General features: G+C 33.2%; 1 protein-coding gene across 1 annotated transcript; it reads right to left on the bottom strand.

Annotated features, from left to right (window-relative positions):
- Positions 1-15769: 15769 nt before the first annotated feature.
- On the bottom strand, positions 15770-18032 carry LOC139844867 (uncharacterized). The gene is made up of 3 exons (XM_071835090.1): positions 17842-18032; positions 16240-16322; positions 15770-16097 (listed from the first exon to the last, which is right to left on the bottom strand). The coding sequence occupies exons 1-3, from the start codon at positions 17918-17920 to the stop codon at positions 16068-16070; spliced, it is 192 nt and encodes a 63-aa protein (XP_071691191.1). The 5' UTR covers positions 17921-18032; the 3' UTR covers positions 15770-16067.
- Positions 18033-18310: the final 278 nt, after the last annotated feature.

The following is an 18310-nucleotide window of genomic DNA, read 5'->3' as shown; positions in this document are numbered from 1 at the left end:
TGATAATTAGTATTAACTATTATGTTAGATATAAAAATTATTTTCATTAATTATATGTACGGATTTAATATTTTTTTATATAAAAACGAATTTAAGAATATATATATCATATACGGATTATATATATATAAAAAAATAAATCAATAGAAAATATTTTATATACTTAAAATGTGTAAAGATAATTTTTGCAGGTCATACATAACATAAAAGTAATTGTAGAATCGAAATTGTAATTTATTTACTATTTTATATATTTATTCTCTAATTTTTATCGGTAACTATTATATATGTATATAAAAATAGAATTAATTGGTGTAAACTATCTAGAACTGTAAGAATGAATAGAAAATAGTTAGGAACTGTTAATAAAGTTATAAAAATGATTTTTAGAATTTTTGGATTATTATTTATAATTAATTTTGATTATATATTAAAAGATATATAAAATTCGTAATAAATATGTTTATCAGTAATAAAAATACATAAATAATTTTTTTGAGTTTATTAAACATATAGAAGCCTGAGAAAATTATAAACTAATTTACTTAAGTCAATTTGGTATTTATTACATAATTAATTTTGATTTAATGCAAACTGAGAACAATATTAGAAATAAATACTAAAATGTGATAAAAATATTTTATAAAATTTTTGTATGTTTATTAAGATTACTAGATACTGAGAAAAATATAAAATATAATTTTAAACTCGTTTACCTATTTTTTTGTATTTTAAGTATTAAACGATTATTGAAAATAATAATTAATACATAAAAACTAGTAATATTGTATAGATTATTTTATAAAATTTTGTACAAATTATCTACTGATTTGAAGTCAATAAAATACTAATTAGAATTATTAGATAATTTATTGATATATAAATTTGAATTTAGATAATTTATGTATATAAATTTTGATATATATAATAAATATAAGATTTATATTAATCAAATAATAGTATATAAATTTAAGATCTGTAATAAATATGTAAGACATAATTATTATATATTTAACCTATCTACATAATTAAACTTATAATACTTTGTTATAAGATTAATTTTAAAATAAATTAATAATGATAATACATTAATAATATTAAATATATTCAAACTTAATATAATATATATTTACTATATAAGTAAATTATATCAATGTGTCGTAATTCTATACGCACATAACGTGAAGGTTATACTCTAAAGATAACGTGCACTATATACAAACTTCATCGCTACTTATAGTCGTAAGTGAATGATGTCTAGGTTGCCATTTATGGGTAAGCTTGTGGATCTCGAATGCCATGACTTAGATTCTGGTCAAGAGTCCTGGGCCCCCGGTTACATCTGGTCATTCCTGACTTATTTGATAGCAACGAAGTTTGAGTAAAGTTGTACAACGTCTTATTAATGAATATAACCTGAACTTATAAGCTTTCCATAAGTTGAAATCTTCCTATTTTGGACTGTCTCTATTAATATAATTCATTATATTAATAAACATACACTTGGTCTATTAGACATTTACTGATCAAACGTTATACCTCTAGGTTGATATCCCGGCCACTTACTTGCTTTACTTTCCTTTCTTGCGTGGAATACTTCAACAGCTATTTAAGGTGATTTTCATAGCCCCATTTTTACTGTTTACTTAACTGTTTATAACTTTTGGGGTGAGACACAGGCTTGCTTTATAACTATTTTAGGTTTAGATACAAGTACTCAAATGTTATTATGCTGTCTTGCTTTGTCATGCAAATCCTCACCGTAATATCGTTAATTGCGTGGTATAACGCAAACTTAATTATTATGAGTAGGCCTATTGAGAGTAACGTCTCTAACCATTTGACCTCTGGTCTTTGGTTACATAATAATGATTCAACGACACTGACAGTACAAGGTGTCAAGGGGTAACTTTTGTTTAGTCGCGATATTACAAACTGCAGCAACACTTTTAGATTGATATATTTGCTATCAATCAACCTTAAACTAAATCTTGTGGTCTAATGCATATTATATAAACCTATGAATTTCACTCAACCTTTTTTGGTTGACACTTTAAGCATGTTTTGTCTCAGGTGACGAATAAGATGATTGCTATGACTGCTACTTGATGAATTGAATGCTGCTGCATGGAGTCTTCATTTCATTACATTTACTTTGTATTTTAAAACTATTACTATTTCAGTTTGGATTTGATGTAAACACTCTTAATGCTTCCGCTGTTTTATTAATAAAGGTTTATTTCAAAACGTCTCATATAGAGTCGTTCTCGTTATACCACTGTTATGATATGAATGGTCACAAATACCCCTGGCCCTATTTGGGGGTGTGACATCACTTTACAAGATTGAAAGTAAGCTAGCAAACTTGAAAGTATTCTTGATTTTATGAAACTAGAACTTATAGAATTTATGAAGAACACTTAGAACTTGAAGATAGAACTTGAGAGAAATTAATTAGATGAAGAAAATTGAAGAATGAAAGTGTTTGTAGGTGTTTTTGGTCGTTAGTATATGGATTAGATATAAAGGATGTGTAATTTTGTTTACATGTAAATAAGTCATGAATGATTACTCATATTTTTGTAATTTTATGAGATATTTCATGCTAGTTGCCAAATGATGGTTCCCACATATGTTAGGTGACTCACATGGACTGCTAAGAGCTGATCATTGGAGTGTATATACCAATACTACATACATCTAAAAGCTGTGTATTGTACGAGTACGAATACGGGTGCATACGAGTAGAATTGTTGATGAAACTGAACGAGGATGTAATTGTAAGCATTTTTGTTAAGTAGAAGTATTTTGATAAGTGTCTTGAAATCTTTCAAAAGTGTGTGAATACATATTAAAACACTACATGTATATTCATTTTAACTGGGTCGTTAAGTCATCGTTAGTCGTTACATGTAAATGTTGTTTTGAAACCTTTAGGTTAACGATCTTGTTAAATGTTGTTAACCCATTGTTTATAATATCTAAAGAGATGTTAAATTATTACATTATCATGATATTATGATATATTAATATATCTTAGTATGATATATATACAGTTAAATGTTGTTACAACGATAATCGTTACATATATGTCTCGTTTCGAAATCATTAAGTTAGTAGTCTTGTTTTTACATATGTAGTTCATTGTTAATACACTTAATGACATGTTTACTTATCATTTCATGATTAAACATAGTGTATCAATATCTTATTATGATTCATATGTATTTAGTAAGACGTTGTTATAACGATAATCGTTATATATATATATATATATATATATATATATATATATATATATATATATATATATATATATATATATATATATATATATATATATATATATATATATATATATATATATCGTTATTCAATAGTCTCATTTTTATGTATATACACATAGTTAAAATACCTAATGAGATACTTACTTATCATAATATCATGTTAACTATATATGTAACCATATATATGTCATCATATAGTTTTTACAAGTTTTAACGTTCGTGAATCACCGGTCAACTTGGGTGGCCAATTGTCTATATGAAACTTATTTCAATTAATCACGTCTTAACAAGTTTGATTGCTTAACATGTTGAAAACACTTAATCAAGTAATTATCAAATTCAATTAATATAAATAAATATGGAAAAGTTCGGGTCACTACAGTACTCATTAAAGTTAATTTTATCATTTAGTATTGTTCTCGTTTATTATAATATGTTGGTATATTTTGATATTAAGTCACATTTCGCCCAGACCCTAACTGGGGGTGTGATAAAGGAGGTCATACGAAGAAGAAAATGTTCAAAGGCGAATCAAGGATTAAATCTAAAGGAGTCACGTTTTTTTTCAAAGCTAATTATGTGAAAGGTAATTTAGCTTAAAGGGTATTTACCTAAAAAACTTATTAAATTTTTAAAAATATATGCGATCCTATGGTTAAATTTACTTGTGTCATATAAAATTTTAAGGTTAATTTGTAAAAAAAAAAGTATTAAACTAGTGGAAACACAAAACTACAAATAAGATAGCCCTAAGAAAGATGGGATATGGCAATGTATATTAAGCCGAGTGGCTGCACGGGACACTACTGAAATACGCGATCTAGTGAATTTTTTTTTGAGTTTTTAACTAGTGATACCACTGGACATTGTAATTTTTTTTGTGTAACACCATGGAGATAAGCCATCTAGTAGAATTTTTTTTGGGAGTTTTAAGAGGTGACACTAGTGACCACCAATCCTAGATCCGTCACTGGGATATGGTGGGTTAGCCGTTAAAACCAGCAAAAATAAAAGGAAACAAATATTTTTATGTTGATTTGTACAATTTGAATTGTTTGAGACCAAAACCAAAAATCTAACTGAAATCAAATTCAAGTTTCAATATCAAAACTTAAAACCGAATCAAAAGTTGAACCTGTATTTGTTTTGGTGTAGGTTAAAAATCTATTTTAAATTTGACTTTTAGTTTTAAAATCGGGTTATGACCAATACTCCGTATATATATTACCTACTTTTAAAACTTACGTAAGAAATTAGAGGTAAATTATTTTTTTATATCTTAGATTATAAACTAAAATTTTGTACTATATACAACTACAATTGAAAACCGTCAATGTGAAAGCATTAGAGTAGCGGCGCCCTCTACTCGAGTAGCTTATCTCGAATATAATTGCAATTCCAACAACTATAGAACGAAAACGATATTTAAAAGTACTAAAAAGCACGCGTCCTTGAATTATACTCGTACTTGGTTCCCAATTGGGGACAATGTAGGATTTGAGTGGTGCACCGTCTGGGTTGGTTCGGGTCAGCTGTGGTGTCACCAAACCCGAGACGAAAATCTGGTCGGAGGTGACTTCCTATAGCCGCAACTTGACTCGATCAAACGTACAAATCCCCCCCACCGGGCTCCCTACCCATTGGTCCCTCTATCGTTTTCACCACCACATTTTTAACTGTTAATATGACCAACAGATATTTTGAAACATCGCATTCAAACGATACCAATTACGAGGTATAATCCTCTCCACATAAATCAGCATATGTTCATTTTGTCACGGAAGTAAATAATGTTTATACGAGCAATAATTAGCTCAAAACTACAAGTTAACAATACTAGTTGATGGATTTAAGAAAGATACTCTTTGTAATATACACATGATGTTGGAAGCTTCGACGTGCCCAACACACCCACTATAGAGGACCTAGACTATACTAGACTCTTTACACCAACACTTTGACGTTGGTTAGCCTTTAATTTTATAAATTCTTAGTGCACAATGTACTTAGGCGACAGTGTCGACCATATATCTTTAGGCGGTATAACCGACCATGTATTACTTAGGCGGCAGAGCCGACCATATAATAAGAACAACAAAAGTGCACTAAGAACTTAAACACAAACTAAGGCTTGATCGGGAAACTTAACAAAAACACTTATATTAAATTACAATTACAATATTACTTACAAGCTTTCTCTTCTCTACTTTCGCTAACTCACACTCTTCTTCTCTTCTTCACAACTCACTTCTTATTTCACTCTCACAACTTTCACAACTTACTTCACACTCTACAAATGAAATCTTCACCCTTATTTATACTACTCCATGGAAGTTTCTAGAAACTAGATATTTCCATGGATATATATAAATATCTAGATATTTTTATACATATAAATATCTAGATATTTCTTACACACATAAATATCTAGATTTTTCCTTACATTTTAATATCTAGATATTTTTCATATACATATTAATATCTAGATATTTTACCCATATACATTAACTAATTCCATATTATTCTAAATTTGCATTGTATTTTAACACTCCTCCTCAATGCAAATTTTCTTCCAACGATGTCTTGCAGACCATTCCAAGTGCTTCTCTGAATTTTTCAAACTTTGGTTTACTTAGGCTCTTGGTGAATATATCTGCAACTTGTTCATCTGTCTTTGTTGGCACCATCTTGATCTCTCCTTCAAGGACCTTCTCGCGAACATAGTGATAGTGCACTTCTATATGTTTTGTTCTCGCATGAAAGACTGGATTTTCTGCTAGACGAATAGCTGATAGGTTATCGCAGAAAAGCTTTACTTGATAATCTGTTGATTGATGAAGATCTTCCATTAGTTGCTTCAACCACATAATTTCTTGTGTTGCTGATGCTGCCGATCGATATTCTGCTTCAGTGCTTGACAAGGATACTGTTGGTTGTCTCTTGCTGCACCATGATATTACTCCCGATCCAAGACTAAACATGTATCCAGTTGTTGACCGTCGTGTATCATAGTCTCCAGCGTAATCGGCGTCACAATATCCAGTCACGTGACATTCTTTTGTTTTCTTGTATAAAATACCAAAGTTGATAGTGCCTTTAACATACCTTAAGATGCGTCGTACAACATCAAGGTGAGGCTTCTTCGGATTGCTCATGTATCGACTAACCACTCCAACTGCATAAGATATGTCTGGCCGGCTTAGTGTGAGATAAATAAGACTTCCGACCATCTTTCGATACATGGTAACATCTTGAAGACTTTTTCCTTCATCTGCTCGTAGTTTTGTATTCGGATCCATTGGGGTTGAGATAGGTTTGCAATTAAGCATTCCGTACTTTTGTAAAAGATCTCGCGCATATTTCTGTTGTCCCAGAAATAATCCTTCTCTTTTCTGCTCTATTTCGAGTCCAAGAGAATGTTTGAGTTCTCCAAGCTCCTTCATATGAAATCTGATAGACAGATTCTCTCTTTTCCTTTGAATCTCCTTATAGTGATCTCCCGTGATGATTAAGTCATCCACATATACTAGCACTATGGCTAGTTTTCCTTGATCTTGTTTCACAAATAAACTGAAATCTGAAGGAGCAACTGTGAAACCACTTTGTACGAAGAACTCACCAATTTTCCCGTACCAAGCTCTTGGAACCTGCTTCAAGCCGTATAGTGCTTTCTTTAATTTGCAGACATGGCCAGGATGAGACTTGTTCTCAAAGCCTCTTGGTTGCTCCATATAAATTTCTTTGTCACGTTCTCCATGTAAGAAAGCGTTCTTGACATCCATCTGCCATAACTTCCAAGATTTGCTAGCAGCTAAAGCTAGTAGAGCTCGAATTGTTGTGATCTTCGCCACTGGACTAAACGTTTTTTCATAATCCAGCCTATATTGTTGAGAAAAACCTCTAGCAACAAGTCGAGCTTTATACCTTTCAATGGAGCCATCTGATCGAGTCTTCACCTTGTAAACCCATTTACAAGATATTGGTTTTACATCTTTTGGCTTTGGAACTAAACTCCATGTCTGGTTTTCTTTTAGTGCATTAATTTCTTCTTCCATCGCTTTCTGCCATTCTTGACTTTGTGCTGCTTCTTCATAAGTGGAAGGCTCAATAGGTATTGATTCATCCACATGAGCAGCATTGGCATACCTCGGATTAGGTTGCCTCGGCCTTGTTGATCTCCTTAATTCTTGTGCATGCTCCTCAACTTCCTTTTGGCTTGGACGAACCTCCTCGGATATAGATTGATGTACACCAGTTTTCCATGGACTCTTTTCCTTAGAGTACGACCCTTCTCCTTCTTTTATTGGATCCAATATCTGCTCTTTAGGTTCTTCTTTTTCTTCTAGACCTTCTTCTAATCCATGAGATTCTGGAAGCTCTATCTTTTGAGGTGACCACCATGAAGACGCTTCATCAAATACCACATTTCTTGAAGTATGGCATTTTCCAGTATTTGGATCACAACATCTCCATCCTTTTCTTGATTCATCATAACCGACAAAAATGCATCGGATTGCCTTCTTACCAAATTTGCTTCGTAGGTGATCTGGTACGAAGACGTAGCATACACATCCAAAAACCTTGAGATGGTTGACGGTTGGCTTGATCTTCCATAATCTTTCATATGGTGAAATATATCCCAACTTTGTTTGTGGGAGTCTGTTAATCACGTATGAAGCCGTCCTCATACATTCGGCCCAAAATCTTCCTGGTACATTCTTACCATGAAGCATACTTCGACAGGTTTCAGCAAGATGACGATTCTTACGTTCTGCCACTCCATTCTGTTGTGGAGTATTAGGGCAAGTTAATTGCCTTCTGATCTTGTGCTTCTCAAGATAGATATTGAACTCGGTTGATAAATATTCTCCTCCATTATCTGTGCGTAAGCATCGAATCTTAGTATTGAGCTCACTTTCTACCTTGTTCTTGAACTCTTTAAACTTCAGAAAAGTCTCCGACTTTTCCTTCATGAAGTAAACCCACACATACCTTGAGAAGTCATCAATGAATGTCACCATATACTTCATTCCTCCAAGTGATGTTTGTTTCACTGGGCCAAAGATGTCTGAGTGTATGAGCTCTAGTGGTGTCTTGGACTGATGTTGTGACTCCTTGAATGGCAATTGGTGAGCTTTTCCAAATTGACATCCATCACATATTGTATCTGTTCGGATATAAATTTGAGGAAGCCCATTTACTATGTGTTTCACCATCATCTCCTTTAACTTGTTGTAGCCCACATGTCCAAGACGTTCATGCCAAAGATCAGCCGTCTCATTCTTTCGAGTCTTATCCACATATGCTGTTTCAGCAGATAGTACATAGACCGACTCTATTCTTCTTCCTTGCATAATTGGATTGCCAACCACCTTCACTCTCTTGAATACGGACACATCTTCTGGTCCAAAGAGCACATAGTTCCCTTCTGCTGTTAATTGTGGTACTGACAGTAAATTCTTCTTTAGGCCAGGGACAAGATACACCTTCTCGAGTTGGAGCTTATGAGAGCCTCCTTCATTTGGAATTATTGTCTTTCCAATGTGAGAAATAGATAACCTTGAATTGTCGGTTGTCAACACGACTCTATTTCCTTTGTAATCCTCCATTTCTTGCAGCTTTGTCCCATCGTTGGTCATATGATTTGAGCACCCAGAATCGATGATCCAATCATCTTTGTAGTTTATTTTTGACTTTAAAGTTGTTGTAAGAGCTTGATCATCTATGTCAGCTTCAACAGAGAGTCCAGCTTCTGCATCCCATGTTTCCTCATTAATGGTTGCTTCGAATGTGACATCTTTCTTCTCATCTCTTGCAGCGGCCACATTTCCTTCGAAAGTTCGCCTTCTGGGGAATCTACAATCTCGAACAAAATGACCCTTCTTACCACAATTGAAGCATTCACCATTCTTTCTCTTATCATTTTGCCCGTATTGTTGGCGATGATCTCTTCTTCCTTGTTGAGCTCCTCGAGCTCCCCCTGATGTAGCGACCCGACCAAATCGTCATTGACGGCGCCGACTACTTAGGTCCCGTTACGTGGTCGTAGTCCCTATATGAGACTCGTTTGACCAAAATTATGTCGCATTCTTTTGAAACGTATCATGCTTGCAAAGTTTAGTTTACAAAACCGTTCGACGACAAGTTTAAGTTTACAAGAGTATAAAGTATAAATGAAATAACTTGCGACATAATATAAGTTGAAAATCACAGTTGCTATAAATAGCGTAAGTATGTATGCTTTAAGGTTTAATCCAAAAGTGCTATCACTAGCGTATGCATGTATGCTTGACCTCAAGCAAGTATGAGTGTACGCGGAAGCATGTATCAAATACCCAAGTATGAACCTGAGAAACATATAGAAAACTGTCAACGAAAAACGTTGGTGAGATCATAAATGTATTTGTAAAAGTATATTTTGAACCACAATAGTTTGTATAGATGATTATCCAAATCGTATTTATTCCGAAGAATGTAGTTTGTATTGCGAGCACCCAATTACCAAAGCTTAACTGAATCTTCCCTCTGAATTTTGAATATAGTGTTAGAACATACACTATGCACGTTGAAATTATATTTCATCCACTAACGGTAGCGAACCGTCTGAATGAGGGTTCGTTAAACCCGTATGGCCACACAACATAATCACTCGCTTACACTTACACCCTGCAAGTGGAACTAATGATAATTGGATTGAGGACTTTTGTTCTAACTCGCCTGTATCTTTGTATTCGTATTTGTGTTCAAAGTATAAAAGTATGAAAAGTATATATACATGTGAAATGTATATAAGTATGTAATGTATATGTTTCTCAGCCCACGATTTAAAAGAATAAAAGTATTTGCAAAGGTGGGACTATGATCTCACCTCGAGTGCACGAGTATAAAAGTACTTCACAAAGTAACGTATGCATGAAAGTTGCTTAGCCTTGACCTAAACAAATAAGTTGTATCAATTAACCGGTTACGACACAAGGTCGGGTGAAATGTGTTCAATTAGTCCTATGGCTCGTTACGACTCGATTAAGTATAGCATGTGAATCACGTTGTCAAGTTTCATACAAGAAACAAGTATAAAAGCATGTTAGAATGATTGTATAAAAGTTTGGTTAAGTTTGACTAAAAGTCAAACTTGGTCAAAGTCAACGAAAAAGTCAACACGTTCGGGTCGGGTCCCGAACTATTTTTCTATGCTAGTTATTCATATACAAGTATATTAGAACAAGTTTCATGTGAATCGGAGGTCGGTAGCTAGTCAAACATTTCACGTGAAATGGGTCCAAGAGGTCAGAATCTGGCCAGGTGATTCTGCGCGCCGCGCGGGGATGTGGCGCGCCGCGCCACTACCTGGGCAGAGAATTCTGGTCAGTTTTTCCAAGTGTGCACGAACCAAAACCTTTTCTAACACAACACTTGACCCGCAAACAATTAGAACATGTATTTTATATCATCGGAAAGCTATTTCGACAAGGAATACAACTAACCACTTTTCATCAAGCAAAAACATCATTTACAATAACCGAAAACTCGTCAATTGATCAAGAAAGGTTTATTTTCAAAGTTTCAAGTTCGTAAAACGTATTTTATGATTCGGGAACTTTTAACATACAAATGATATGACGTTTTGAAGGTAATAACGCATACATTGCAACTAGACGCATATTCCAAGTTTCAATAAACATTTACTACGTCAAAATCACTAGCCACGTTATCGTTTCAAAATCAATTTCGACACAAATGAGACTTATGATTCACTAATCAAACGCTAGCATACATCACACCATTTCGAAGCTATTTACGCATACAATTTAACTAGTTAACTAGCATACAGTCAAACAAGTGTCTCAACTAGCATTCAACCGCATCAAGTTCCTACCAAAACGATAATCGATTCACCAAAAACACATTTCATGTTATTGAGCTAGTTTTTCATCATCCAACATATCAAAACGAAGCTAATGAAGTAACTAACACTTTTAACACATACACTTTATCTTATAACATCATTTGAGCAACCAAAACTCAAGATTAAGCTAGACCCATTTGGGTGTTCATGTCATATTTTCAAAACACGAAGAACGAGCATACAAATTACATACACGACATCCCTACGAGCCATAGACACTAATTAACCACTTGACAAGTCTAAAAACGAATTTAACAAGTTAGGGTTTCATGAGAAATTCTTACCCCATGCCATGAGACTAGTATCAAATCGAAGAGGATGAAACGAGGATTCCAAAAGTACAATTTGTTTTGATGTTTGATTGCTAAATCCGATTTAGATGATGAATTAGTGAGTTGGTTGAAGTTGATGTTCTTGGTGACTAGAGAGAAAAAGGAAGTAGGAGATAGATGGAAATGAATGGTGGAAAGAGTGGGTTGACTAGTTGACCTAGTCAACTAGTTTGCCCACTTGGCAACTTCGGTCCCTCAATTTTCAAAGCGGGTGCGGGAATTAACCAAACGAATATTTTTAAAACGCTCGAGTAAACGGGTGATGTCAAAATTAAATAGCGGGAATATAATGAACGTTACTCACGGAAACTACGAATTTAAATAACGAAAGGTATTATAAAAAAAAAAGAAGACGGTGTTAAAATTAAATTTTAACGGAAAAACACGGGATGTTACACCTGAAGTGTTGCCTTTTGACTTTGGGTGACTCTTCCATCCATATGTCTGACTTTCTTTCATCACATCTTGTCTTCGAGATGTTGCTTTCTTCTTATTGGTGAAGAGTGCATCTTCTCCGTCTTTTATGGTTACTTCATTCATCTGCTTGGCTAATGCCTCTTGATTAGCCAATAAATTCTCCAGCTCTATTAATGATGGTTGAGTAGGCCATCCTCTCACAGCGGCTATAAATCCATTATACTCGGACCTTAAGCCCTGGATGATAATTCTCTTCATCCTTGCATCACTCACTTTCTCTTCAGGAGCAAGTTGAGATATCTCACGGCAAATTGATTTCACCTTGGTGAAATACTGAGAAATAGACAGACTTCCTTGTGAGATACCCGCGAGCTCATTTTTCAAGAGCTGGAGGCGTGCTTCATTCTTCTTTGAAAATAGTTTTTCAAAAGTTTCCCAAGCTGCCTTTGGTGTTTTCTCGTCACGGATGTGCTCCAATAGATCCTCCTCGATTGTAGTCTTCAATATAAATAAAGCCTTCCCGGCCTTGATGTTCCATTTTCTCAAGGCTTCAGCATTTTCTTTCGGTGGAGGCGTTGTGTCACTGCCAGCAACTATTTCCCATAAATCCTGTCCTTGTAGGTAGGATTCTATGCAAGTCCGCCAATAACCATAGTTGTGGTTATTGAGACTCTTGATTCCACTGCTCGTACTTGCAAGATCTGCCATCATGACGTCCAACGTCCAATAAGCTTGGTCCCTGACCGATGAGCTTTCACAGTTCCTAACTGTGCTCCGACAGAATCTTCCTTAGAGCCTTGGTGAAAACAAGCCGATGTAAACGTCCAACATTTACCGATTTCCTCCACTAGAAATGGTCCCGAACGACCCGCTCTGATACCAATTGTTGGAAGCTTCGACGTGCCCAACACACCCACTATAGAGGACCTAGACTATACTAGACTCTTTACACCAACACTTTGACGTTGGTTAGCCTTTAATTTTATAAATTCTTAGTGCACAATGTACTTAGGCGACAGTGTCGACCATATATCTTTAGGCGGTATAACCGACCATGTATTACTTAGGCGGCAGAGCCGACCATATAATAAGAACAACAAAAGTGCACTAAGAACTTAAACACAAACTAAGGCTTGATCGGGAAACTTAACAAAAACACTTATATTAAATTACAATTACAATATTACTTACAAGCTTTCTCTTCTCTACTTTCGCTAACTCACACTCTTCTTCTCTTCTTCACAACTCACTTCTTATTTCACTCTCACAACTTTCACAACTTACTTCACACTCTACAAATGAAATCCTCACCCTTATTTATACTACTCCATGGAAGTTTCTAGAAACTAGATATTTCCATGGATATATATAAATATCTAGATATTTTTATACATATAAATATCTAGATATTTCTTACACACATAAATATCTAGATTTTTTCTTACATTTTAATATCTAGATATTTTTCATATACATATTAATATCTAGATATTTTACCCATATACATTAACTAATTCCATATTATTCTAAATTTGCATTGTATTTTAACACATGATCGAGTCTATTTCTTTTCAATTTCAAATACGATCAAAGTAAACTCCAATGCAAAAAGATTGAGGGTGTTTTGATATTTTAAGGACCATATAATCAATACTTGAAGATTCTTCAAGTAAATAATCTCCGTGTCCCAAACATGAAGATCCTTCATATTCATGCTATTTGAGAGCGTTTTATCTTTGATGTAAAGATGAGGCATATCATAAATGATAGTGGTTAACTCTCTAATGAGGTGGTAACATTCGTATTTATAGTACTCTAGAAACCAGTCATGCGTGCATTTTTGCAATATGCGCTTATGCTAATGATCATGTGCATTAATGCATGTGAAGATATTGCGAACGCACAGGAGCATATACAATCAATACATTAATTAAACCTAGTTTTGGGGAATTGATATTAAACTTGTTTTTGATAGATCCACCTAAATTTTTTATATTGCCCTTAAATGATCTCTTACATAAATTTTGTGTTAGTCCTTATTTAAAGATATTTTAAAAAGATAGCCTCAAATAATAATAGATGTATCAAAAACGAGTTTGGAAATATTACATCTCTTTTTAAAGACATTCAAGCATTAGGAAACGAAGGATATCAAACGTCACATTTTTTATGGAACTTTGTAAAGAAAACCAGTACACAAATCCATACAAGATGACCTATTTCGATTTTCTCTCGGAATTAGTTCTTCATGAACCCGAATCCAAGCATAGCGCGAGTATTATGTTAGTTAATCATTATCATTATTATCACGTATTATATTATTATATGTACTCATTATACAAAAGTAATTACCGGGTTCTGTTTTATGCTTTTATATGTTGATGATTCGTAAAAAGAAGAGTAAATTACATGAATGATCCATGTAGTTTATACCAATTAATAAAAATAGTACATATACTTTTTTCACCTGTTATGTCCAACATATATAAGTCTTAGTTACTCAAAAATAATTCATCCCCTATATAAAATTTCAAAAAAAAAAAAAAAAAAAAAAAAAAAAATCCTTTGTCGGTTAATATTTGAATTAGTTAAATTAGAAAAGCACAAGGATACTTTAGTCATTTTAAGTGGCAAATAAACTATTTACTACTAGTAAAATATAAAATATAATATTCTAAATTGAAAAATATCGGATAACATATAGAGCACGTACATTTTATTGTTGATAATGATAGGGAGAAACTAAAGGAAATTGTACGTCTTGAAATTACATTTTATTTTATGCTAGTAACAATTTAAAAAGAAAATGAAAGTAGTAAAAAAAATATTGAATGTCGTTTTCACACATAAAACGACGTTCAATATTTTTTTTACTACTTTCATTTTCTTTTTAAATTGTTACTAGCATAAAATAAAATGTAATTTCAAGACGTACAATTTCACACATAAAACGACGTTCGCTTCCTCCACATTTAGTATATATATTAGAATAGAATTAGAATTAGAATTAGAATTAGAATTCAATAGTGAATAGAGAAATGAAGAAATCAAAAGCAAAATACTAGGCTCATTTCTTTCCCTTTTACCCTTGGTTCAAAATTTATATTTATCTCATTAACTCAATAATGAAATTTATCTAAGGTATAAACGAAACTACCACGTTGCTAAATCGGCCTTAATACTCAATCTTCTTGAACATCAACGACAACATTGGTATCAATAGAAAGCCTTGTAGTACAAACACCAAAATGGAAAGGAAAAAAAAAAAAAAAACAATAATGATGATTATATTATTAGTTTGCCCATTGATCAATTTGCATGGAGTGTTCTTTGTATTTATTCCACGAAGATGATTTGTCTAACCTAGTTTTTAAAGACATTCAAGCATTAGGTAAAGAGGTTATCAAACATCGCATTTTTTAAGATATCTTGCACTCAAGCTCACACCTATCTCTCGGTGAGTATATGCTTGATCAAATAATCTAGAAATGGTTTTGCAAGGCTACAAATCTACATCTTCAGTTATCTCCTCAAAGTTTCTGGTAGCGGTGTTATCAAGCTAAACCAACTTGCTAGTTAGATAGGGTCCACTAGTGAAGTATTCGGAAATCGAGCTAGCAAAGGCTCGCAAGACTTAACACGCTTATCTGATTAGTGAACTACTAGTGGAGAATAAAAATGTCGAGTCAAGTCAAGTCAAGTCGAACTTCAAATTATCGAGTCAATTCGCATTAACTAGTTTATTATTGACATATAGACATAAATAATCAAGTAGATTCGAACAGGCTCAAAAGTATTGGATAATCAAGTAGAGAGGCTTGAAAGTATTGATTAATAAATTCAGTCACGCTCGACTACTAAGTTGATTGAGCTTGGATTGTGTTTCCCCGTCAAGTCAAACAAGCTTGGAAAATCTTTCAATAGTCTTGTACAAAGTTGAAGTATGAGTAAAAGATTTAGGTAACTTAATAAGAAAAATAGAGATCTTATTGACCCAGGTTTATCGAAGTAAAACGAACATGGGTAAAATGGTACAAATTACATAAACAAGAATTCTTTAGTTTTATGGGGCCAAAGAGTAGAAGTCTTCGGTCTTCGGTCTTCGGTCTTCCATTCATATCATCGTTACTTTTTACCGGTCATACCCGCAACCACCTGCAATAAGCCATTATTGACTGATTGAGATATTGGAACTTTGGGAGTGCAGGTCAATAGTCAATACACAAGCTAAAACTTCAAGTAGAAAAAAGTTATCATCATTGTCATTTAGACTACCATAATGAGATGGGATACTCACTTCGCTTAACGCAGGTGGAGGAACTTGCTTGGATGATTCAAAGGAATCCAGCATGGGCCTCACAAAAGCAGGAAGGAACAGACCTAGATATAATGATATAAATCAAATAACAAACCTTGCTTAGGATTTGGAAGAATGAAAATGTATAATAAAGATCCACAACGGAAAAAAAAAAAAAAAAAATACACAGAGATTTGTATCAATTTTCACATGCTTATCACTACACGAACTGATGGTTTTTAATAGTCCAATAGTAATCATTTGAGTTGTCTAATATAGTTGCAATCGCTGGATTAACCTTTAAAGATACTTGGTGCAAGTCATGGAGATTTAGGGTCATAGTAAGTGGAACTATTACACTGACGAAAACGTGAAATAGTTGTAGAAGATAATTGAATGTTTTCAAGACAAATATATGCAAATGTGACTTTGTAGATCAAAGTTTGTAAGTGTCTTAAGCTTGTAGTTTAGCTTGACCTATATAAGCATTGTTGTATAGCCCTTAAGAATGTCAAGCCTTATTGAACAACTGAAATGGTTCAATAAATCTTTAATCAAATCATTTACAACCCACATCTCTGCTAAAGTATACAATTCTGTATTGCATCTAAAGTAAAATAGTTCTAATTTGTAAACAGTCAGGATAGGTTATCAGATCATATAAAGCTTCCTTACTTCAGATATAAACTTCATATTCGCATATGGTTTTAAGACAAAAAAATTTTCTAGGAGGTTTATATGCAAATGGCAGTGAAATAATAAATTGAACAAAGAGAATGACTATCCTATGTGAATGAACTGTTTAAAACTTGATTTAATTTCTCGTGTTAAGCTAAATCAGTCATCAGATAAAAAGGGGATACTTTGGTTGGTACGATTAGTGTTAAGACATCTATATCCCATGCTTATATAGTTATATAATTGCCACGAAAAGATTTCATCGTATGGTTGTGGACTTGTGAGTTAACAAGTTGTTTCGAAACTTTATTCAAAATATGTCCTCTCTGTAATCTGTACACAATGAAGGTAATGGAGCCTATTAATAGAGTTTAACAATTTAATTTGCATTTTCAGATATTCCGTTAGATGTTTTTTTATCTCACATTAAAAAGGTGCAGTGATCTCTTGTTTAAATATACTTGATTGAAATTTCAATTAGGGCTTATTTCTACTACAGTATAATGATAAGGCCTTAATTTTCTGTTTAATATGTGTTCAATTAAATTTCAATGTCTGCATTTTAATCCATTAATAGGTCTTTTTGATGACTAATTAGATATACTGCTGCTTAATCATTCAATTCCCCTGGAGGATTCAAATCGAGCACCATATTTTATACTGTATTATATTGTAGATTAAGCTAAGGGCAGATGGATCCGAGCTGGTGACCTAAAGATACTACCTACTATTCTCATGGATCAACAATCTTAACATCAAATTAGTTCATAAGAATATCATATCAATTACATAGAATAATAGAAACAATAATCAATAAATATATAGTGTAAGTAATCTGGTGAAATATTATTGAACTATATTCGATTCGATCGAAAAAAAGAAAAGAAAAGAAAAAGGAAATTAGGGTTTAAAAGGTAAAAGTACCGAAGCCACCGATTAGGCATGAGGCAGCAACAATAGGCTCTTGGACTACAAACATCCTTAATTTCTGCATCACCGCCATTTCTCCTTTTTCTTCCTCTGGTGCTAGATAGTATTAGTACAACTTAGTTTTCTTGCGGATACACCTACGGTGTATTTGTCGACCTATAATTAGGGCTCCTTGGAAGAATTTGTTTATATTTCTATTTTAGTGAAATATTTAAATTAAATGAATATAACAATTAGATTGAAATTCAATGGATTGCGCGAGAATCACTTGTTCTCACATTTAGTCAAACTATTCCATCTTATGTAATTGACTTCCTTAACCCTAAACCTTAAATTAACCTTAAACTCTAAACCAACTGTAAACCCTAAACTAACTCTAAATCCTATATTCAGAGTTTAGAGTTTAGAAATTGTGGTTTATGAATTAGTGTTTAAGATTTAGAAATTATGGTTTAAAAATTGA

The sequence above is a fragment of the Rutidosis leptorrhynchoides genome, chromosome 4 (assembly GCF_046630445.1).
Source record: "Rutidosis leptorrhynchoides isolate AG116_Rl617_1_P2 chromosome 4, CSIRO_AGI_Rlap_v1, whole genome shotgun sequence".
Classification (NCBI taxonomy): Eukaryota; Viridiplantae; Streptophyta; class Magnoliopsida; order Asterales; family Asteraceae; genus Rutidosis; species Rutidosis leptorrhynchoides.
The sequence above is the reverse complement of the archived record's forward strand: the minus strand, read 5'-3'. Positions and strand labels throughout refer to the sequence as shown.

Coding starts and splice junctions, on each gene's coding strand:
- LOC139844867 (XM_071835090.1), bottom strand. CDS start 17,920: ATGGCGGTGATGCAGAAATTAAGGATGTTTGTAGTCCAAGAGCCTATT. Junction 16,323..17,841: donor ATGCCTAATCGGTGGCTTCG/GTACTTTTACCT, acceptor CATTATATCTAG/GTCTGTTCCTTCCTGCTTTT. Junction 16,098..16,239: donor CTCCACCTGCGTTAAGCGAA/GTGAGTATCCCA, acceptor GGCTTATTGCAG/GTGGTTGCGGGTATGACCGG.